Source organism: Melanerpes formicivorus, unplaced genomic scaffold (assembly GCF_026170545.1).
Source record: "Melanerpes formicivorus ecotype bairdi unplaced genomic scaffold, bMelFor1.0.p_v2 SCAF_8, whole genome shotgun sequence".
Classification (NCBI taxonomy): domain Eukaryota; kingdom Metazoa; phylum Chordata; class Aves; order Piciformes; family Picidae; genus Melanerpes; species Melanerpes formicivorus.
In genome coordinates this window covers 1,804,729-1,828,676 of record NW_027142360.1, presented here as the reverse complement: position 1 = coordinate 1,828,676, position 23,948 = coordinate 1,804,729, and the positions used below count along the sequence as shown (strand labels likewise).

General features: G+C 49.2%; 1 protein-coding gene across 10 annotated transcripts in view; it reads right to left on the bottom strand.

Annotated features, from left to right (window-relative positions):
- ERC1 (ELKS/RAB6-interacting/CAST family member 1) overlaps positions 1-23,948 on the bottom strand; it is a 435,845-nt gene that overhangs the window by 2,693 nt on the left and 409,204 nt on the right. For 6 of the 10 annotated variants that reach the window (XM_068141805.1, XM_068141804.1, XM_068141809.1 and 3 more), the window contains one exon: positions 20,145-20,333. In XM_068141805.1, coding sequence (XP_067997906.1) covers positions 20,145-20,333 — 189 coding nt within the window. Of the gene's footprint in view, positions 1-20,144; positions 20,334-23,948 lie in introns of those variants that run through there. The other 4 variants (XM_068141811.1, XM_068141812.1, XM_068141814.1 and 1 more) reach the window with 1 other exon arrangement.

Sequence of the window (23,948 nt, the reverse complement as noted above, 5' to 3'; positions counted from 1 at the left end):
TAGGATGTTTTTCTGAAAGCAAACTCTATTCCAGAAGCAGTACAGCATTTTGCTAGGATGTTAGGTTAAACAGTTTGACTTTTATTCATAAACAACAGGATGTTTCATAGGTCACTTCTTCAGAACCATTTCCTAGATGAAATTAATAGAAAGGTTACACAATTACACAGAATGGAATCACAGAATTGTCAGAGCTGGAAGGGACATCAAGGATCATCCAGTTCCAACCAGGTTGCTGAGCAGGTTGCTCACAGCCACATCCAGCCTGGCCTTAAAAGCCTCCAGGGATGAGGCTTCCACCACCTCCCTGGGCAACCTGTGCCAGTCTCTCACCACCCACATGGGGAACAACTTCTTCCTAACATCCAATCTGAATCTCCCCATTTCTAGTTTTGCTCCATCCCCCCCCAGTCCTATCACTCCCTGACACCCTCAACAGTCTCTCCCCAGCTTTCTTGTAGCCCCCTTCAGATCCTGGAAGGCCACAAGAAGGTCTCCTTGGAGCCTTCTCCTCTCCAGAATGAACAACCCCAACTCTATCAGTCTGTCCTCATAGCAGAGCAGCTCCAGCCCTCTGCTCATCCTTGTGGCCTTTCTCTGGACACCTTCCAGCACCTCCAGATCCTTCCTGGAACAGAGGCTCCAGCACTGGACACAGTGCTCCAGGTGTGGTCTCACCAGAGCAGAGCAGAGGGGGAGAATCACCTCCCTTGACCTGCTGGCTATGGCTCTCTGGGCTGCAAGTGCTCACTGCTGGCTCCTGTTGAGCTTTCCATCCACCAGCACCTTCAGGTCCTTTTCTCCAGGGCTGCTCTCAAGCCTGTATTGGTACCTGGGATTGCCCTGACCCAGCTGTAAGACCTTGCACTTGGTCTTGTTGAACCTCATGAGGTTGTCATGGGCTCACCTCTCCAGCCTGTCAAGGTCCCCCTGGATGGATCCCTTCCCTCCACTGTCTGCGGCACCACACAGCTTGGTGTTGGCCGCACACTTGCCACTGTCCATGTCACCAACAGAGATGTCAAACAAGACTGTTCCCAGCACTGATATGCTCAAGAGTTAACCAGAATTCTAGTTTTCCTGTGTAATCAGTGATTTCCCAGGACTCTGTTTCCTAGCTTCTCAGCTGGCTACCCACAACTGTGGTTGGACACACATGATTCTTGTTTACTAGCTCTGCATTTCCTCTTGGATCATTCACTGTTCACACTACTACAGCTGGCTCAGGATGGGACATGGAACTTCAAATAAGCCATAAGAAGGTCTCTTTGGAGCCTTCTCTTCTCCAGACTGAACAGCCCCAACCCTCTCAGTCTGTCTCCACAGGAGAGGAGCTCCAGCCCTCTGCTCATCCTTGCCTAAGGATCTAACAGAATAAGGAGAAGCAACACTCTTAGGAGATCAGATAATACAGATAGGTAAGATTGGAAAAGATCCTCCCCCTCTGCTCAGCTCTGGTGAGACCCCACCTGGAGTACTGCCTCCAGTTCTGGAGCCCCTATTACAAGAGGGATCTGGAGGTGCTGGAAGGTGTCCAGAGAAGGGCCAGGAGGATGAGCAGAGGGCTGGAGCACCTCTCCTGTGAGGACAGACTGAAGGAGTTGGGGCTGTTCAGTCTGCAGAAGAGAAGGCACAGAGGTGACCTCATTGTGGCCTTCCAGTATCTGAAGGGGGCTACAGGAAGGCTGGGGAGGGACTGCTCAGGATCTCAGGTAGTGATAGGACTAGGGGGAATGGAATGAAGCTGGAGGTGGGGAGGAAGTTCTTCCCCATGAGAGTGGTGAAGCCCTGGAATGGGTTGTCCAGGGAGGTGGTCGAGGCCCTGTCCCTGGAGGTGTTTAAGCCCAGGCTGGATGAGGCTCTGGGCAGCCTGATCTAGTGTGGGGTGTCCCTGCCCATGGCAGAGGGGTTGGAACTAGATGATCCTTGTGGTCCCTGCCAACCCTGACTGATACTATGATACTACTATGATACATTATCTCTACAAAACCCTTTTTCCCACTAATAAAGTGCATTCCCTATAAGAAAGACATTTGTAACAGGTACAGACACTTGGATTTTGAAGTGTATTGCCAGCTTCTGCATCCAAAGCTCTTTGTCACAGGATTACCTGTCAGGAAGAAGAAATGTTAAAGGCCTAAGTGGTTAGCATTTTGATGGGAACTTTCCTGTGGTAGCATATTGACACAGAAAGAATGTCAGATTGTAATTTTCATCCCTGGAAATGGATAACTGGTCATCACAGATCCCAGAAACATTCAGGTTGGAAAAGACCCTCAGGATCACCAAGTCCAACCCAGGACCCTACCCTACTCACTCCTAAACCACATCCCCAAGAACCACAGCCACACCACCTTCAAACACAGCCAGGCTTGGGGACTCCACCACCTCCCTGGGCAGCACATTCCAAGGCCTGACCACTCTTGCTGGGAACAAATTCTTCCTACTGTCCAGTCTAACCCTGCCCTGCTGCAGCTTGAGGCTGTTCCCTCTTGTTCTATCACTAATTCCCTGGGAGAAGAGACCAGCACCAACCTCTCCACAACCTCCTTTCAGGTAGCTGTAGAGAGTGATGAGGCCTCCCCAGATCTATTTCTTGACCTCCAGTTTGTAACATTGCTTGTGGTAGGTTTTCAAAAGGTAGAACTGTCAGCAGCAAGACAGTAAGGCTCATTTTACCCCCATAAAAGCACAATGCAGTGGGAAAGGTTACATTACCACAATTGCAATTTGAATTGGATACTACAGTATGCCTCTGTGTAGTGATGGCATAAAGCAAAGCATGGGAGACTGCCACTTCAAGAAGTACTGGATGAACCCAAGCAGCCTAGGAGCAGCTACAGAATAAATACAAACACTTTTAAAGGAAGTAATGGTATAGACTTCTGTAGACAAAAGTGAGAGAAAGGAAATTAAAAGGGTAAGCCTGCTACACTATTCCCTTTACTAGGCAGGGTAGCATATAGTAAATTATTTGGGCTTTGCATTGCTGAATGTTAGTTTAATGTGTTCTTATGTGCTTTGTTCCTACTGGCTGTACTCACAGAACAGCTACACGGAGTCAAGAGGGGCTTGTGCCAAGAATCACAATGCAAAAGCAACCTGATCCTGCTCTGTGGAGTGACATGAGCTGGGGAAGTGGGGAAAACGAGAGGGAGGGGAGCACTCTGAGCTCTGTAAGGGCTCTCGGGAGAGCAAGCAGGGAATTCAGCTGTAAGCCAGAATGGCTCAGGAAAGGCACACTGTGGATAGGTGATCAGCTTGGTTCCAACAGCCTGGCAGAGCTATTTGTCAGAAACATGCAATGGATGGATAAGCTTAGGAGAGGTCCAGTCAGCAAGCAGGACTGAAAGAGGCAGTACAGCCAGCTAGAAGCAGTGCTGAACGTTGAAAGCCAGGAGACTGGGCTTCAGGGACTGCCTCTGAGTCTCAGATTGCTCAGCTTAGTGAAATCCCAGCGATTTCAGGTGGCCCCAGCTACAGCAGCCTGCAAACCACCTAACTGCTGGAGCAATTCCATGGGACTGGTTTGAAGGCTGAACACAGAGGCAGGGTTGCCTTGGCTTCCTGGGCCGGTGCAGGGATTTCACAGTGCCGTTCGCAGAGGGGTGGGAGACTGTGAGGGCCGGGAGAGCCAGCAAGCAGCGGGAGAAGCAGCCAACGACACAATTCTCCTTTTCTTCATGCAGCTCCTGCAAGGGACCTCAGCTCTGGGCCCGCGGGAGGCGAGCCAGGAGAGGGCAGTGTGAGCAGAGACAGCTCACGGTGCTCCTGCATCATCACCTGCCCAGCCTGCACCTCTCCCCCGGGCACCTCTGCAACATCCTCCAGCTGAAGCTCCGGGAAAGGACAAAGTAATTAAACAATCCAATGCAAAAGCACTTCAAAGAGATTAACCTTAAAACTGAAAGGAGGTCGTTGGACAAGGGACAAGAACCCTGCAGGATGTTGTTTTCAGTGGGGCAGCACTGCAAAGTCAGTGATGTCTCAGTTTCTCGCATTTATGTACTTATAAAATCAAGGAAATTGGCATTTATGTATTTCTAAAACCGAGGTAAGCCAAACAAAATAAACCCACGCCAAAAATAAATCAAATGCAATCAAACAAAGGTAACCAACCTAACCAGAGGAAGAAAATATTTCCAAGAAATAAGTTTTTGACCATCCAGAGCCCATAAAGAGATGGCTCCGAAAGCTGGAGGCCAGCAATAACACTTTGCAAATTAGCACAGACAGAAAGCTTGCACAGCTGGCTGGCAGATGGCTGTGATGAGATGTCTGTGAAGAAAACAGGAACCATAGTCTTGCACTGAGTTTTCTAGCTTTTGGTTTAATAATACGAAGACAGATTGAGAGAGTTGGGGTGGTTCAGTCTGGAGAAGAGGAGAAGGCTCCCAGGAGCCCTTCTTGTGGCCTTCCAGGATCTGAAGGGGGCTACAAGACAGCTGGGGAGGGACTGTTTAGGGTGTCAGGGAGTGATAGGACTAGAAATGGGTAAATTCAGACTGGATGTTAGGAAGAAGTTGTTCCCCCTCAGGGTGGTGAGAGACTGGCACAGGTTGCCCAGGGAGGTGGTGGAAGCCTCATGCCTGGAGGTTTTTAAGGCCAGGATGAATGTGGCTGTGAGCAACCTGCTGTAGTGTGAGGTGACCCTGCTCATGGCAGGGGGACTGGAACTGGCTGATCCTTGAGGTCCCTTCCAACCCTGACAATTCTATGATTCAGTGATTTCTACTTAAACAAAGGCCCTCTGGCCCCTGTTGCCGCTCACAGCATTTCTGTACCACGTAGGTCATCTCCGCTTACATCACTCCTCTCAACAACAGCTGTGAGCAGCACACGGCACTGCTCCTCCAGACAAGCTCCCTGATGGGGAACATCCAGTTCTCCACGGGGGGAACTTAATTCACTTAGCTATTTGGCAGTCCAGATTGTAGGGAAGTTTGTCCTAAAGTATTCCTATCGATTCTGCTCCTGGTGTTGTTCTTGCCACTGTAAACAAAAGCAGTTTCATTTTAACATGGAAATAAAGGAGTGTGAACAGTCCACCTTCAGCTGGGGATATGAGGAGATTCAAAGACTTGCCTTGTAGAACTGACCAAAAAGGAGGAGGAGAGGCCAGGTACATTTGCCTAGTTGATTACAAGTAACAATAGACAGCTCAGAAGGAAAAGGATAGCAAGGACCCCAGAAGTACTTCATAGCATTTACACTTTATCTTTGGACAGAAGAACAGAAAGGACCTTCAGCATCTCAGGGGAAGGGAGGCTTGCAGATAATCTGCAATAGATTTAGACACTTTCCACCACTGCTGTCTTCCTTCCTGGCTTTAGAGCAAGTCCATGATACAAATACTTTTCCATTTATAGTTAAATTGTATCAGTGGAAAAAATATATCCCAAATCATTTGCTGTGAATTTAGCTTGCACTGGGCTTCTGTGCTCCAAGGTATTCCAGAACCTATTGAAAGGTTAACTGACATGCAGAGGGAAAATAACTTCCTAGCTCACAAGGAGGATGCACACTAGGGGAGTTGTGAAGCACCAGGCCTCTGCTTATGCCATGATGTAAGCAAGGCAAAACGAAGCCAAGGTCCTTTAACAATGTATTTATATGGAGGAGACTTACTCCCAAAAGAGTTATCCTCCTCTTGTTAACAATTCCACAAAACCAATAGAATAGAATAGACCAGGTTGGAAGAGACCTTCAAGATCATCGTGTCCAACCCTTCAACCAATCCAACACCACCTAATCAACTAACCCATGGCACCAAGCACCCCAGCAAGTCTCCTCCTGAACACCTCCAGGGATGGTGACTCCACCACCTCCCCAGGCAGCCCATTCCAATGGGCAATCACTCTCTCTGTTTAGAACTTCTTCCTAACCTCCAGCTCCCCTGGCACAGCCTGAGACTGTGTCCTCTTGTTCTGGTGCTGGCTGCCTGGGAGAAGAGACCAACCTCTGCCTGGCTACAACCTCCCTTCAGGTAGTTGTAGAGAGCAAGAAGGTCACCCCTGAGTCTCCTCTTCTCCAGGCTAAGCAACCCCAGCTCCCTCAGCCTCTCCTCACAGGGCTGTGTTCCAAGCCCATCACCAACTTTGTTGCCCTTCTCTGGACACCTTCCAGCATCTCAACCTCCTTCCTAAACTGAGGGGCCCAGAACTGGACACAGGACTCGAGGCGTGGCCTAACCAGTGCTGAGTACAGGGGCACAATGACCTCCCTGCTCCTGCTGGCCAGAGTATTCCTGATGCAGGCCAGGATGCCATTGGCCCTCTTGACTGCCTGGGCACACTGCTGGCTCATGTTCAGCCTGCCATCGACCAGCACCCCCAGGTCCCTCTCTGCCTGGCTGCTCTCAGCCACTCTGACCCCAGCCTGTAGCACTGCATGGGGTTGTTGTGGCCAAAGTGCAGAACTCAGCACTTGGATGTGTTCAATCTCATTATATCAGTATTATATCAATATTATATAAAATCATATAAATTATATCTAAATGGCAATTATATAGACATGATTATAGAAAATGATATCAATCTATTACATAGATAATAAACTAAACTAGTATCTTAGGCCATGCTCAGTGAAACTGAACACAGAGGATGAGGAGCTCGTAAAGCAGCACAAAAAGAAAAGCTGACTGCAGGATGTGCTCAGTGCTGCCATGTCAGCATCTGGAATTATGTTTTCCAAAGTTTAGATGCTTCTGGATCAAGCTATGGTTAGTCTGAAAAATATGTTTAGAGCTTAAAGTAACAGAAATAAGCATCAAAGGGAAATTCAACTGATTTAATCTTAACCTTTGTTTTGTCTCCAAGTACATTACAGGATACTGAATCTCGGGCCAAGGGTTAGGGCCTTTTGCATAGATCCATAAAATGGTTTGGGTTGGAAGAGACCTTAAAGATCATTCAGTTCCAACCTCCCTGCCATGGGCAGGGACAGTTTCCACCAGCCCAGGCTGCTCAAGGCCTCATCCATCCCCGCCTTGAACACCTCCGGGGATCACAGTCTCACCAAGGTTGGAAGAGACCTCAAAGATCATCGAGTCCAACCTGTCACCACAGACCTCATGACTAGACCATGGAACCAAGAGCCACATCCAATCCCCTCTTGAACACCTCTAGGGATGGGGACTCCACCACCTCCCTGGGCAGCACATTCCGATGACCAATGACTCTCTCAGTGAAGAACTTTCTCCTCACCTCCAGCCTAAACTTCCCCTGGTGCAGCTTGAGACTGTGTCCTCTTGTTCTGCTGCTGGTTGCCTGGGAGAAGAGACCAACCTCTGCCTGGCTACAACCTCCCTTCAGGGAGTTGTAGAGAGCAAGAAGGTCTCCCCTGAGCCTCCTCTTCTCCAGGCTAAGCAACCCCAGCTCCCTCAGCCTCTCCTCACAGGGCTGTGCTCAAGGCCTCTCCCCAGCCTTGTTGCCCTTCTCTGGACAACTTCAAGTCTCTCAATGTCCATCCACAACCTTCCTGAGCAGCCTGCTCCACCACCCTCACTGCAGAGAATTCCTTTCTTCTGCTGTTGGTGGCTTTGTAAACGTGGGGGGAGATGATCTGGAGTTCCTGCGTGTTCCCAGAGCTGCCTCAATCTGTGAGTTTGAAGTCATGAGAGCCAGTGGCATGATAACTTTTACCTCTCAGCTACAGGCCAAAAGGAAGGGGTAGGGATATGGAAATTCCAGCCTGCCCAACTTACAAAAATAAAACCCATGTAGAACCTGAAGTATTTTTGGTCTCTCTGGGAATTCTGGTTTTATGTTAGCTGTTTCAAAAAGATTTCAAACCTCCATTTAAAAATTGAAGTAAATTTCAGATGAAACCTTCTGCCTTGACTTTTAAGATCATGTGAGCTTTGAAAAGGTGTTTTAAATGTATTTAAATGCTTTGAATAAATCTTGCAACCAGTTTTTACAAAGAAACCTGGAAGTTTTGAGGCCTCTTGCACCATATATTTGACATAACTGTGCACATGAGATTTATCCTGCACTCATATAAAAAAGAGAAGACTTAGAGGGGGTTTAATAAATGTTTATAAATAGCTGAGGGCTGGGGGTCAGAAGGGAGGGGACAGGCTCTGCTCAGCTGCACCCTGGGATAGGACAAGGAGCAATGGATGTAAGCTGCAGCACAGGAGGTTCCATCTCAACACAAGGGGGAACTTCTTTGCCCAGGGAGGTGGTGGAGTCACCGTCCCTGGAGGCGTTCCAGAGGGGATTGGATGTGGCACTTGGTGCCACGGTCTAGTCATGGGGTCTGTGGTGACAGCTTGGACTCGATGATCCTTGAGGTCTCTTGCAACCTTAGTTATACTGTGATACTGTAAGGGTCACAGAGCACTGGAACAGGCTGCCCAGAGGGCTTGTGGAGTCTCCTTCTCTGGAGACTTTCAGGGCCCTGTCTGGATACATTCCTTTATGACCTGAGCTAGATTGTATGGTCCTGCTCTGGCAGGGGGGTTGGACTCAATGATCTCTTTGGGTCCCTTCCAACCCCTGACATCCTGTGAGCCTGTGATCACAAGCACCTCTAAGCTTTGTGACTAACAGAAATATTCTTCTTCTCCCTCCTTCTCCTCTTCTTCTTCTTGTTTCCTTGGTAAAGAATCAACTTCAAAATCATATCAATGGGCTAAAGGCATAAAATAAATCCCTGTAAGCTGCATTTTGCATTTGAATGGAGACTCTTTCCTGCAAATCCTGCACTTGCAGGCAATATGTCCATCCTCCAGCTACAGCAGTAATGATTTCACAGTCAGGACAATCTTCTGTTCATGTAAGTTCTGGTGTATGCTACACACTGAAAATTAATCAATGCTGCTTTTAGTGTACAGAAAGCTGCTGTTTTGTTGCTAAGTACAACAAATCATAGTAATTGCCTATATCACAGGGATGTCTCCCAGGGCCAGGCACCACTGACCTAAGCGTGCAGAAGAGAAGAAAACCTCACAACCCCAATAACCATCTCTAACAGCTCACAATTCTGCATGTTCAAGGTGCTGTGACAAAGAGTTAGGCAGCTCCTTCTCCTAGCTCCAGATGCAATGCATTCCCTTAGGTGTCACTTCACTCTCTTGAAGCAGAATTGCTAGACACTGCCAGAATTACTCTGTGATGCACCCTTCCTGCTGGGCTTGTACCAGGCCCCTTGCTTTCTCTGATGATGAACCAGGCAGGCCTCCACATCACCACAGGGACTCTGCCTGTTTAGACAAGGCAGTACCTGATAGTCATAGAGAGAATTCACCTGTCTACAAGGCCAATCTTAAATACCTTTCTTACATATCTTAGATGATGAGTTGTGGAAGAGGCCAGAGGGTTAGCAGGCAGTGATGGTTTTGTACCTGAGGAACACAAAATAGAGAGAAAAGGACAAAGCAGGAAGGACCTGAATGAAATGCTGCTGTTATATGCAGCCAGTTATTCCAGGATCAGAGCTGGAGACCTGTCTGCCCTTTCTCTTTAGCAGGAAGTTAATTTCCTCCATTATGAAGTCATGGAGAATCCTGTTAGTGATGAAATTTCTGACAGATACTCCAGGAAAGAAATTCCCATGGAACACTTTGTTTCATACAATCCAGTGGGCCTGAGAAGCTGACAGGGGACCTGGCTGCTCCTGTATGTGGTTCCTTTTGTCCAGAAAGAATACCCAGAGAGGCCACCCCAGCCACCCCCGCACAGCCAAGCAGAACCCATAGCAGCAGCTCCTGCCAGGACATGCTGCAAAAAGCCTCCATGAGGACCACTGTGTCTCTGCAAGGCACAGAGTATCAGAACTTGTTATGTATAGCAGAACATATGGAGAGGTGAGCTGCCCTCAAAACTAATAAGGTAATAGATCAGGCTGCCTCATCCTCTAGGAACTGCTTGAAACAAGAGCAGAGGACATTTTTAACACACCACTCCCACACCCCTATTAAACACTTGGCCACATCCTGAAAGGAGCATTTTTCTCTTTATCTCTCTTTCAAAGTTAGGAGTAATCAATGTTACTGACTGATAGTATATATTTTAAGTTAGCAATTCCATGCATAAATGCAAATAGAGTGTGTTAAGGTGCTGTGGATATGGCCAAGCTATGGACAACGCTTCTGACTTCAATCAGTACTTAAAACCCACGAGGCTGATCCCAAGCTCTTATCCTCACCTCAAATCTTACTTTAATGTAATAGTTTAAAATGCTGTACCATGCAAGCACTGCAGGGAGTTCCCATATCCAGTGCTTTCTCAACTGAACTCAGGAAATACATTTGCACATGGTGAAGGAGATCAGTTGTTGCGATTCATTCAACAAGTCCAAGTGCCAGGTGCTGCACTTTGGTCACAGCAACCCCATGCAGAGCTACAGGCTGGGGTCAGAGTGGCTGAGGGCTGCCAAACAGAGAGGGACCTGGGGGTGCTGATTGACAGCCACCTAAACATGAGCCTGCAGTGTGCCCAGGTGGCCAAGAAGGCCAATGGCATCCTGGCCTGCATTAGGAATAGTGTGGCCAGCAGGAGCAGGGAAGTCATTGGGCCCCTGTACTCTGCATTGGTTAGGCCACACCTTGAGTCCTGTGTCCAGTTCTGGGCCCCTCAGATTAAGAAGGACATTGAGAGACTTGAAGGTGTCCAGAGAAGGGCAACAAGGCTGGGGAGAGGCCTTGAGCACAGCCCTGTGAGGAGAGGCTGAGGGAGCTGGGGTTGCTTAGCCTGGAGAAGAGGCTGTCTACAACTACCTGAAGGGAGGTTGTAGCCAGGATGGAGTTGGTCTCTTCTCCCAGGCAAGCAGCACCAGAACAAGAGGACACAGTCTCAGGCTGGGCCAGGGGAAGTTTAGACTGGAGATGAGGAGAAAGTTCTTCACCGAGCAAGTCGTTCATCATTGGGATGTGCTGCCCAGGGAGGTGGTGGAGTCCCCATCCCTGGAGGTGTTCAAGAGGGGATTGGATGTGGCACTTGGTGCCATGGTCTAGTCCTGAGGTCTGTGGTGACAGGTTGGACTTGATGATCCTTGAGGTCTCTTCCAACCTTGGTGATACTGTGAGACTGTAATTATTACTTCTATGATTGTTCCTAGCAGAGGCCAGAAGAGAGCTGTTTGACTTGAAAATACATTCTGCATTCCCATAAGAGTACAAATTAAAAATCAATGACATAAATCAGGTGGGGGAGAGAACAAGCTAAGGGAAGGGCAGCCAGAGAGGCATGAGAGGGTGAACTCCGAAGGAACAGGGTAATGCAGATTGACTAAAATGCAGAACGTGGCTGAGTAATTACAGAAACCAAGTTGTTTCTCACAGATGATACAGAAGTAAGAACCCAAGTGGGATGTGAGCAAAGTTCACAGGATGTTTGTAAGACAGCTGTGTGTAGCTGAGTGAAGTTTATCCCACTGGCAACACTATGTGTATAGCCAATAAAAAATGTGTGTTTAATCCTCTCAGAATTCACTTTGAAAATGGAACTCCATAGCTGTGGCCTGGTGTCCTCTCGGACACAAAGCTTAACACTCACTCGCTCAGAGGGAAATACTAATCATCTGCTAGGTAAATTATACTCTTTGGAGAGCAGTGAAGGGGAAAAGGACCTGGGGGTCCTAGTGGATGGAAGGTTGGCCATGAGCCAGCAATGTGCTCTGGTGGCCAAGAAGGCCAATGGCATCCTGGGGTGGATTAGAAGGGCTGTGGTTAGTAGGTCAAGAGAGGTTCTCCTCCCCCTCTACTCTGCCCTGGGGAGGCCACAGCTGGAATATTGTGACCTCAGGGAACTGCTTGAAAGAGTCCAGCACAGAGCCACAAAGATGATGAAGGCAGTGGAACATCTTCCTCATGAGGAGAGCCTGTGGGAGCTGAGGGCTCTGTAGCTTGGAGAGGAGGAGCCTGAGGGTGACCTCATTCATGTTGATAAAGCTGTGCAGGGTGAGTGCCCAGAGGCTGGAGCCAGGCTCTGCTGGGGGATGCCCAATGCCAGCACAAGAGGCAGTGGTGGAAGCTGAGGCAGAGGAAGTTCCATGGAAACAGGAGGAAGAATGTTTTCCCTGTGAGGGTGACAGAGCCCTGGCACAGGCTGCCCAGGGGGGTTGTGGAGTCTCCCTCTCTGGAGATATTCAAGCCCTGCCTGGATGTGTTCCTGTGTGACCTGCTCTAGGTGCTCCTGCTCTGGCAGGGGGGTTGGACTGGATGAGCTTTTGAGGTCCCTTCCAGCCCCATAATTCTATGATTGTGTGGAACTAAGCCATGACTATTTAGCTGATACAGCAAGATGCTTCTGATATGGTGAAGTGACATTATCACCTTTTTTCCTCCTTTGCTATGAGAAGCTAAGCAGAAAAGACATCCCTGATTTCTTGGGAAAGGATCAGTCAGCAGCAATCCCTAGATGGTCTGGACTTTGGCTGAAGCTGGTACACAGAAGGCAACCCTCCCTTACCACAAAGGCTCTTCTGTGACCATCATGACTTTACAAAAAGGGCTCTCACTGTAACTCAGACCAATCAGTCACAGGGGCAGCACCATGTCAGTAGTGGGGAGGGACAAGCTCCATAGCAGGTGTCTTCCAAGACTGTACCTTATGGAAAGGCATCTGCCCAGGCCCTGCACACCAACTCACACTGCAAATGCTGCTTGACACATCTCTGGGGGAAGGGAGGTTGTAGACAGGCTGATGATGGTCTCTTCTCCCAGGCACCCAGTACCAGAACAAGAGGACACAGTCTCAGGCTGCGCCAGGGGAGGTTTAGGTTGGATGTTAGGAAGAAGTTCTATACAGAAAGAGTGATTGCCCATTGGAATGGGCTGCCCGGGGAGGTGGTGGAGTCGCCATCATTGAAGGTGTTCAGAAGGAGACTTGATGGGGTGCTTGGTGCCATGGGTTAGCTGTTTGGGTGGGTTGGATTGGTTGATGGGTTGGACACAATGATCTTAAGGTCTCTTCCAACCTGGTTTGGTTTATTCTAATAAAGGTTTTATTCTAATAAAGGAAGAAAATGGTGTCTGAGGGCCAGCAGACATAGGCAGGACTCCACCAGGCCGGACAAAGGCAGGACACGTTGGAAAGAAGCACCAGGGGCAGGGAGCCAGGAAGCAAAACGCATCCTTGTTCTCCTAGGGTTAAGAAAACTATTTCAAATGGGTAGGTCCTCTTCTGGTGGATGAGAGAAATGTTTTTTTAAATGACTGTCCCTGCAGGAATGTCTGAAAAGAAGGAGCTCTCCCCTGTATGAGGCACCACATGCTTGAGAGCTGGACTGGAAGTGCTAAGAAACATTTACAAGAATGCTTAAGCTATTAACAGACCAAACACTGTGGCCTACTACTAATGCCTCCTTGTCTCTTTTTGCTTTCCACACTGCTGCCTTCCAACCACAGTGGAGGACACCACCACCATTTTAAAATGACAGTTTTCAGCAGCTTCCCATTTCTACTCCACTCTTCCCCTTTGTAGAGACAAGAGGAAAGGAAAACCCAAACTACAACTAACAAGGTGAACAGTATTGTTATGCTCTCACTGTCATTTCCTTTCAGGCAGGAATCAAATCCCTCACTTAAAGGCAACCATCTGAAATGTGAAACAGCAGTAATTCTACAGAGCCCCAAGAATATGAGCATCATGATAAGCCTAGGACAAAGTGGAAGGGAAGACTGATTTGATAGAAATTGCTGAGATAATGAATGAATGAATGAATGGAGGATTTATTTCTCAGTGTCAAGACTTAGAACATGGTATCATAGTATCAGTCAGGGTTGGAAGGGACCACTAGGGTCATTGAGTTCCAACCCCCCTGCCATGGGCAGGGGCACCCCACACTAGATCAGGCTGCCCAGAGCCTCGTCCAGCCTGGGCTTAAACACCAACATGTTTCCTTCCTTCTGGTAACTTCTGTTTGTTAATGAGAAAGGTTGAACAGAGCATGCCCTGGTCAAAGGAGGACAGTTCCAGAAACAGTTCTGGTCAACTTCTTTGGGGACCCTGGGTTAGAACTGTCTCAAAGGAGCATTTTTCATCCCATGAATAACTTGATGTTTCCAAGCGCTGCTGGTTCTGTATTGTCCACATCTTGCTCTAGGTTTGAGTTTAGACTTTGTGATACCCAAGTACTGGCTTCAGCCTTCATTGTTACAAAGGGACCAAAATTTTACTGCAGTAGGTCAGCTTCACAAAGTGCCAGCAACAAATGAGACAGACAGCACCAGTTTGATTACTGAGGAGTGGAGCTGAACTTCATGGCAGCATAAAGAAACACGAGAGGTACCAACCAAGCGCTGAGAGGTCACAAAAGGGCCATAAACTACCCTTAGAGCCACGGTGCTGATGCCCACAGACGCTTCTCTGACAGCAGCTGAAGTTTCTAGGGGTCACTGTGGGTGTACTGGAAGAGTGGAAAGCTTACATCTACTTCATATACTAGTTTTGCCCACCAGAAGAAGCAACAGAAAACTCCTCATTTGTATCTGAGCCTTCCCAGCACATGTTAGAGACCTACAGGGTGTAGGGGGTAACGAGGCTGGGGAGAGGCCTTGAGCACAGCCCTGTGAGGAGAGGCTGAGGGAGCTGGGGTTGCTTAGCCTGGAGAAGAGGAGGCTCAGGGGAGACCTTCTTGCTCTCTACAACTACCTGAAGGGAGGTTGTAGCCAGGTGGGGGTTGGTCTCTTCTCCCAGGCAACCAGCACCAGAACAAGAGGACACAGTCTCAGGCTGTGCCAGGGGAAGTTTAGGCTGGAGATGAGGAGAAAGTTCTTCCCAGAAAGAGAAATTGGCCATCGGGATGTGCTGCCCAGGGAGGTGGTGGAGTCCCCATCCCTGGAGGTGTTCAAAAAGGATTGGGTGTGGCACTTGGAGCCATGGTTTAGTTGTCATGAGGTGTTAGGTAATAGGTTGGACTTGATGATAGCTCAGCTCCAGTAAGGAGGCTCAGCCAGCACCTGGGGATGATATTGGAGGAGTCATCAATTCTGGTCCTAACAACAGGGGGGTCCAGCAGGCCCCCCGGCCTTTGTTGTCACCGTCACCACCACCACCACCCACTGTGCACCATGGGCACTCACCAGAGATGAGAGGAGGATCCCTCACCCCAGATGCCCTCATCTTAGGGTTTCTGCCTTTCCTGGTGGGAATTAAAAAGGGGAGTGGGTGGGGAGGGCCAAGTGGCCACACCTGGGGCGGGAGGAGACTCCAACAGAGCCCAGGTGCTCTGGGATTTGAGGGGGAAAAGAGGGAAAGTGGGGCAGGTGAGGGACTTTTAGGGTTTCAGGTAATGACAGTACTAGAAGGAATGGAAAAAAACAGAAGTGGGTAGCTTCAGATTGGATATTAGGAAGCAATTCTTCCCCATGAGGATGGTGAGACACTGGAATGGTTTGCCCAGGGAGGTGGTGGAAGCCTCATCCCTGGGAGTTTTTCAGGCCAGGCTGGATGTGGCTCTGTGCAACCTGCTGTAGTGTGAGGTGCCCCTGCCCATGGTAGGGGGGTTGGAACTGGCTGATCCTTGAGGTTCCCTCCAACCCCAATAGTTCTATGATTCTAAAATGATTTTGCAGTTTAGGCTGAATGTTAGGAAGAAGTTCTCCCCAGATAGAGTGACTGGCCATTGGAATGTGCTGCCCAGGGAGGTGGTGGAGTCACCATCCCTGGAGGTGTTTAGAATAAGAGTGGATGAGGCACTTGGTGCCATGGTTTAGCTGATTAGATGGTGTTGGGTGATAGCTTGGACTTGATGATCTTGAAGGCCTTTTCCAACCTGGTTGATTCTGTGATTCTGATCTCAGAGGTCTTTTCCAACCTGGTTGATTCAATTCAATGATTCTATTAGCCACGATCAGGACCAACCTTCAGCAGGAAGAGTTGCTGCAGTGGGAGATCACAGCTCCAACAGCAGCAGCATGAAAATGAATTCTCAACTAACTCTTTATGAAAAAAAAACCCTCCACAAACCCTCCAAACCAAATCCAAGTCAATAATCCCATTGGTAAGAAGTGGATACATTAGCATCATTCTTACCTATTATTGGTGTTCAGTTAAATGCATCCTCCCTAATCATGTTAGCACTTCTTAACATTCAAGAGGATTAATTTTTTCCCACTGAGGCTTGTGAAGCATTATCTACAGCAGATCATATTAGAAGGGACAGGAATGAATTTAAGGCACTGGATTTCAAATAATTTGCAAAACTCATTAACATTCCAAAGATGCAGAGTGGGTATCCCTCTGATGGGCTTCTGGAGAGCTGATTTGCAGCCCCCATGGGAATACTTTCAGCACAAAGGCAGTTCTGCAGCTGGAAGCAGAAAAGCTCCACGACTTCAGTGAGAAATCTGCTTTGCAAGTGGAAATCTAGCATTAGCTTGTGTCTTTCAGCAGAAGCTTGCTCAGTGCAATCTTAAGTGAGGCCAGGAAAGCAGAAGAGACTGCTGTACTTGGTTTTAGCTGATGTTAGTTATGCATGGGGATTACAAGCAGAGCAGTATCACAGTATCACTAAGGTTGGAAGAGACCTCAAAGATCATCGAGTCAGTAGGTAGAACCTGTGGTGATAGCAATACAGAGACACTGAGACAACTTAGAGGATGATTCCTCTCAAAATAGATACTTAAATGCTCTCTTTACTGTGTCATCCCCCTCAGTGCTGCTATCAGAAGAGCAAAGTTCCAGAAATACTACCTTGTATTAGACCAGTAGATGGAACTGGAAAGAAAACAGATGCTGGTTTGCACTGAAAGACTTTTCTGTTTTAATTTCCTACACTCTCTTGATTGCAAGAGGGACATAGATCTGTTGGAGCAAGTCCAGAGAAGCACCACAAAGATGATCCAGGGGTTGGCACACCTCTGCTATGAGGATAGGCTGAGGGAACCCAGAACTGGTCAGTCTGGAGAAGAGAAGACTCTGGGGGAACCATAAAACTGCCTTCCAATAGCTGAAGGGATCCTACAGGAAGGCTGCAGAGGGGCTTTCTACAAGAGTGTCCAAGCATAGGACAAGGGGAAATGGATTTCAGTTGAAGGAGTACAGGTTTAGATTGGATCTTAGGAAGAAATTCTTCACTACAAGGGGGGCAAGAGTCTGGGATGGATTGTCCAGAGAGGCTGTGGATGCCTCCTCCCTGCAGGTGTTCAAGGCCATGTTGGATGTAGCCTTGAATACCCTGGGCTGGTTGAGAGGTGTTCCTGCCCATGGCAGGGAGGTTGGGTTAGATGATCTCTAAGGTCTCTTCCAGCCTAAGCCCTTCTGTGATTCTATGAGGATTCTATGAAATAGAAGATATTACTGATCACCACGGATCCTGCTTTTATTACAGCCATCACAGCTGTAACAGATTAGTCCATTTACTCCAGGGACATCCAAGCATTGCCCACATCCAGCCTTTACTTTTGTTTTCAGAGACGTCTCATGTATCACAGTATCATAGAATCATAGCATTGTTAGGGTTGGAAGGGACCTCAAGGATCATCCAGTTCCAACCCCCCTGCCATGGCCAGGGACACCTCACAGAACATTAGAGGTTGGAAGGGACCTCCAGAGATCATCCAGTCCAAGCCCCCTGCCAAAGCAGGATCACCCAGAGCAGTCTGCACAGGAATGCATCCAGGTGGGGTTGGAAAGGCTCCAGAGAAGGAGACTCCACAACCTCTCTGGGCAGCCTGCTCCTGGGCTCTGGCACCCTCACTGTAAAGAAGTTTCTCCTCATGTGGAGCTGAAACCTTCTCTGTTCAAGTTTGTATCCATTGGTCCTTGTCTGATTGCTGTGCACCACCCAAAAGAGCTTGGCCCCCTCCATGTGCCCCCCACCCCTCAGCTATTGATAGGCATTGATCAGATCCCCTCTCAGCCTTCTCTTCTCCAGACTAAACAGCCCCAGGGCTCTCAGCCTCTGTTCACAAGGGAGGTGCTCAAGTCCCCTGATGTATGTGCTACAGGTTTTGTCACCTGGTGCTTCAGCCCAACCACAAGGTGGTTCAAACTGGTATGGCTCAGGTTTTGATCTACAACATAGGAGTCACAGTTCCTTAATCCATGAGGCTGGCATGCATTAGACTGAAGAAACCCAAACATTTGTAGCAGTGATTACAGAACCCAAGAGGCCTATAAAATGCTGACTCTGGGTGTGTAGGGGCTGGCAGTCTCTGCAGGAAAAAGGCATGTGTGAGGTCTCTAGATACAAATCTAGGCATCAAGGGAGGCACACAGCACAGGCTGAACCAAGCAAATGTGCAAAGAGGATAGAATAGAATAGAATAGAATAGAATAGAATAGAATAGAATAGAATAGAATAGAATAGAATAGAATAGAATAGAATAGAATAGAATAGACCAGGCTGGAAGAGACCTTCAAGATCATCCTGTCCAATCTATCAACCAATCCAACACCACCTAATCAACTAAACCACGGCACCAAGCACCCCATCAAGTCTCCTCCTGAACACCTCCAGGGATGGTGACTCCACCACCTCCCCAGGCAGCCCATTCCAATGGGCAATCTCTCTTTCTGGGAAGAACTTCTTCCTAACCTCCAGCCTAAACCTCCCCTGGTGCAGCCTGAGACTGTGTCCTCTTGTTCTGGTGCTGGCTGCCTGGGAGAAGAGACCAACCTCTGCCTGTCTAAAACTTCCCTTCAGGTAGTTGTAGAGAGTAAGAAGGTCACTCCCGAGTCTCCTCTCCAGGCTAAGCAACCCCAGCTCCCTCAGCCTCTCCTCACAGGGCTGTGCTCCAAGCCCCTCCCCAGCTTTGTTGCCCTTCTCTGGACTCGTTCCAGCAAGTCAACCTCCTTCCTAAACTGAGGGGCCCAGAACTGGACACAGGACTCAAGGTGTGGCCTAACCAGTGCAGTGTACAGGGGCAGAATGACCTCCCTGCTCCTGCTGGCCACACTGTTCTTGATGCAGGCCAGGATGCCATTGGCCCTCTTGGCTGCCTGGGCACACTGCAGGCTCATGTTCAGCCTACCATCAACCAGCACCCCCAGGTCCCTCTCTGCCTGGCTGCTCTCAGCCACTCTGACCCCAGCCTGTAGCTCTGCATGGGGTTGTTGTGGCCAATGTGCAGAACCTGGCACTTGGATGTGTTCAATCTCCTGCCCTTGGCCTCTGCCCATCTGTCCAGCCTGTCGAGGTCCCTCTGCAGAGCCTCTCCACCCTCCAGCAGATCAACTCCTGCCCCCAGCTTGGTGTCATCAGCAAATTTACTGATGATGGACTCAGTGCCCTCATCCAGATCATCAATGAAGATGTTAAAGAGCATGAGGCCCAGCACTGATCCCTGGGGCACACCACTGGTGCCTGGCTGCCAGCTGGATGTGGCACCATTCACCACCACTCTCTGGGCTCAGCCTCCAGCCAGTTCCTAACCCAGCTCAGAGTGCTGCTGTCCAAGCCAGGGGCTGACAGCTTGGCCAGGAGTTTGCTATGGGGGATGGTGTCAAAGGCCTTGCTGAGGTCCAGGCAGACCACATCCACAGCCTGCCCCACATCCACCAGGCAGTCACCTGATCATAGAAGGAGATCAGGTTGGAGAGGCAGGACCTGCCCTTCCTAAATCCATGCTGGCTGGGCCTGATCCCTTGGCCATCCTGTAAGTGCTGTGTGATTGCACTCAGGATGACTGTTCCATGATCTTGCCTGGCACTGAGGTCAGGCTGACAGGCCTGGAATTCCCTGGCTCATCCAACCAACCCTTCTTGTGGATGGGCACAACGACGGCCAGCTTCCAGTCCTCTGGGACCTCTCCAGTGAGCCAGGACTGATGAAAAATGACAGAGAGTGGCTTGGCAGCTCATCTGCCAGCTCTCTCAGCACCCTAGGATGGATCCTGTCTGGTCCCATGGACTTGTGGGGATCCAAGCGGCTGAGGAGATCTCTAACTACCTGTTCCTGGAACATAGGGAAACTGTGCAGCTCCTGGCTCCTTCTGCCAGCTCTGCAGGCCAGCTGTCTGGAAGACATTCTGTCCTGCTAGTAAAAATTGAGGCAAAGAAGGTGTTAAGTACCTCTGCCTTTTCCTCATCCTTTGATACAATGCTTCCCTCTTCCTATCAGCTGCAGCATCCTTGCTACCTGTTTCTTTTCACCAGTTACAGAGTAGTTTCCCAGTGTTTTGGTGTGGCACATTAGTAAGACCTACATCACCAGGTCAGGCCCTTGTTGAGAGCTTCAGAGCACAAACTCACCTGCTCCTGGGTCATCTTCTGCAGCTCTGTCTCCCAGGCTGCCCGGTCATCGTCCAGGTGGTAGGAAGCAGGCGGGGTGAGTCCACGCAGGATCAGGGGGTCACGGTCATGGCAGAGGGCTGTCAGATGTCCAATGTACAACTTCAACTTGCTGCGATTCTGATCAAGTTCTAAGAGGGGCTGAATTATCTGGAACAGGAGAACAGAACCAGTGAGGCACAGCCAGAGACCCAAGTGATGGTGAAGGCAAAGCTCAACCCCTAAGCTACAGCGTTGTGCAGCTTCATGCTGGAAGAAACCTGAACACCCTCTTTCCATCACCCCCATAGTCCTCTCCAGCAGCCCAGCAACCATCCAGCTGAAGCAGAAAGAAATCAACTGCGCTAGGGGCAGGGGATATGGTGATGGCAGCTGTTTGATTAATGGTTGATGATAGGGGTGAAAAATGGAACAGGACTAAGTGGAATACATTGACAGCACTGATTACCCAGCAGTGCTTCTGTCAACTAGTTCAAGGCCCTGCTTTAAGGAAGTTAATTTTCCTTGTCAAAGGTGAGTGTCCACCACTGAGGCAACAGCAATGTAGATACTAACTCATTTTGCCAATGAACATTTTCACTGTGACTTCAGTGTGCAACACACACATTCTGAAGAGGCTAGTTTCAAGTGATGGTGTTTGTCTCTGTGATGAAGAACGGGGATAGAGACATATTGGACATATTAAATATGCCACTCAAATCTTAAGTTTTCAGCTGTCTATAATGTTTCTGTCATTGAGATGCAGTTCCACAGTTTCAAAAGGGCAATGATCTTCATTGGTTATCCAAGTCAGATTCAACACAACAGTCTAAAAAATAATAAATCAAAGGACTTCAGTGTGGTGATTTTAGGGAGCAGACAGAAGCTCTTCAGCCCTCCCCAAAGGAGTGACAGAAAATGCTGCACACAGGCTTGGAAAGGGTTGGAAGTTTCAATGGAAGTGCTGTTCACAGCTATCTACAACAGGACAAAACCATACAAAATACCCCAAAATGCACAACGGCTCATATGCAGCCTCAGCCTAGCTCTCCAGCCTGGGCTTCTCCACAACCTCACTACTGCAAGGCCATCACCTTCCAAACCTTTCCCCCAACTAGGTCTCAATACCCCAGGCCTCAAAGCCCCCCCCCCCCTCCCCCCAGGTAAGTCCCTACCCAGGCCCAAATGATGCAGTACAAATTAGCTCTGCCAAGGCTGAAGCCAGGCCACAACCCTCCCCCACAAGAGGTAAGGTCTGGCTGGGAGCAGAGAGAAGAAGAAAAGGGCAGAAGCTGACTCTGCAGCCAGTCTGTATAGGGAAGGGAGATGCAGGCTGACAGGAATGAAATAGCAAAAGATGGATAGGATAGGATAGGATAGGATAGGATAGGATAGGATAGGATAGGATAGGATAGGATAGGATAGGATAGGATAGGATAGGATAGGATAGGGTAGGATAGGATAGAATAGAATAAACCAGGTTGGAAGAGACCTTCAAGATCATCGTGTCCAACCTATCATCCAACACCACCTAAACAGCTAACCCATGGCACCAAGCACCCCATCAAGTCTCCTCCTGAACACCTCCAGGGATGGTGACTCCACCACCTCCCCAGGCAGCACATTCCAATGGGCAATCACTCTCTCTGTATAGAACTTCTTCCTATCCTCCAGCCTAAACCTCCCCTGGCGCAGCCTGAGACTGTGTCCTCTTGTTCTGGTGCTGGTTGCCTGGGAGAAGAGACCAACCTCTGCCTGGCTACAACCTCCCTTCAGGTAGTTGTAGAGAGCAATAAGGTCACCCCTGAGTCTCCTCCTCTCCAGGCTAAGCAACCCCAGGTCCCTCAGCCTCTCCTCACAGGGCTGTGCTCCAGACCCCTCCCCAGCTTTGTTGCCCTTCTCTGGACACCTTCCAGCACCTCAACATCTTTCCCAAACTGAGGGGCCCAGAACTGGACACAGGACTCAAGGTGTGGCCTAACCAGTGCAGTGTACAGGGGCAGAATGACCTCCCTGCTCCTGCTGGCCACACTGTTCCTGATGCAGGCCAGGATGCCATTGGCCCTCCTGGCTGCCTGGGCACACTGCAGGCTCATGTTCAGCCTACCATCAACCAGCACCCCCAGGTCCCTCTCTGCCTGGCTGCTCTCAGCCACTCTGCCCCCAGCCTGTAGCACTGCATGGGGTTGCTGTGGCCAATGTGCAGAACCCAGCACTTGGATGTGTTCAATCTCCTGCCCTTGGACTCTGCCCATCTGTCCAGCCTGTCGAGATTGCACTTTCTGGTGTCCCCTTCCATGGCTGGGTCCCTGGAGGACTGTACCCTGTGGTCAAGAGCTCCAATCTTAAACCCATAACATTCAGCAAGTACTATTTTATTTCATTATCCTTTACCCATGTCAGTTTAATCCTTGTTCCTCATTGCAATCCAAACTGGAGCCATCCAGTATTTGAAGAGCCATTTTTCACCAAAACATAAAGCTCAAGTGCATAAATACATAACAGGAATGCCTCACTGTGCCCTCTCACAAGAACACTGCTTCATCTTGTCCTAGGTGCTTGTGGGGATATCATCCCAGCAATACAAAACTGCATGTTTGCAGCTGATGAAAACCCAAGGGAACACTGAGCTTAGTGCCTCCACACCAGAAAGTGAGGTGCTAAGGATACAGGCACTGATGTGCACCAGCTAGGAGATCTGGAAACCCTTGTGACAATACTGACAGCTTGTCTTTGTGTTCCCAGGCAGGGGCTGCAACTGCTGTTTGTTAGCAGGCTGGGGACATCTTTTTAGTAGGACACCTCTGACCCTCCTGAATAAGGAGTGAGATAATCTCTGAGTCAACAGGAACAGGGTGCTGGCACTGCTTTCAATACAGAGCCTGTCTCTGAGGCCTTTGAATAAGGCTGTCAGGGCTCACTTGTTTTGCTTCTAACACTGTTCTGCACAGATTCATTTCTGCAGAGTAAGAAGATCTGAGAGTCAGGGCTAAGCAGCTAACCAAGATCAAGCTCCTTGTCCTGCAGAGCCTACACCAAACATCACCAGGGTGCCAGGAGCCATGGTAGAAAGGGCAGACAAGAAACCTGCAGAGAATCACAGAATTGTCAGGGCTGGAAGGGACCTGAAGCATCACCCAGTTCCAACCCCCCTGCCATGGGCAGGGACACCTCACACTACATCAGGTCGCTCAGAGCCACATCCAGCCTGGCCTTCAGAACCTCCAGGGATGAGGCTTCTACCAAAGTGAGCTCAGGTGCTTTGTTGAAAGCTCTACTGCTGTGTGCCATCCCAGAGCAACATCTGTTTGCAGATACAAACACACATATAAAAATCATGGTTTGATGTGTCAAGGCAGCAGGCTGCAGCAGGCAGATCTGCTTCTAAAGAGAAGAATGCAATGACATTTAGGGTTATACTGAATCTGAACTGCAATATAGTTTCATAGTTTCATTCAGGGTTGGAAGGGACCACAAGGATCATCTAGTTCCAACCCCCCTGCCATGGGCAGGGACACCCCACACTAGATCAGGCTGGACAGAGCCTCAGCCAGCCTGCTCTTAAACACCTCCAGGGACAGGGCCTCGACCACCTCCCTGGACAACCCATTCCAGGGCTTCACCACTCTCATGGGGAAGAACTTCCTCCTCACATCTAGCCTGAATCTCCCCACCTCCAGCTTCATTCCATTCCCCCTAGTTCTATCACTACCTGAGATCCTGAGCAGTCCCTCCCCAGCCTTCCTGTAGCCCACTTCAGATACTGGAAGGCCACAATTAGGTCAC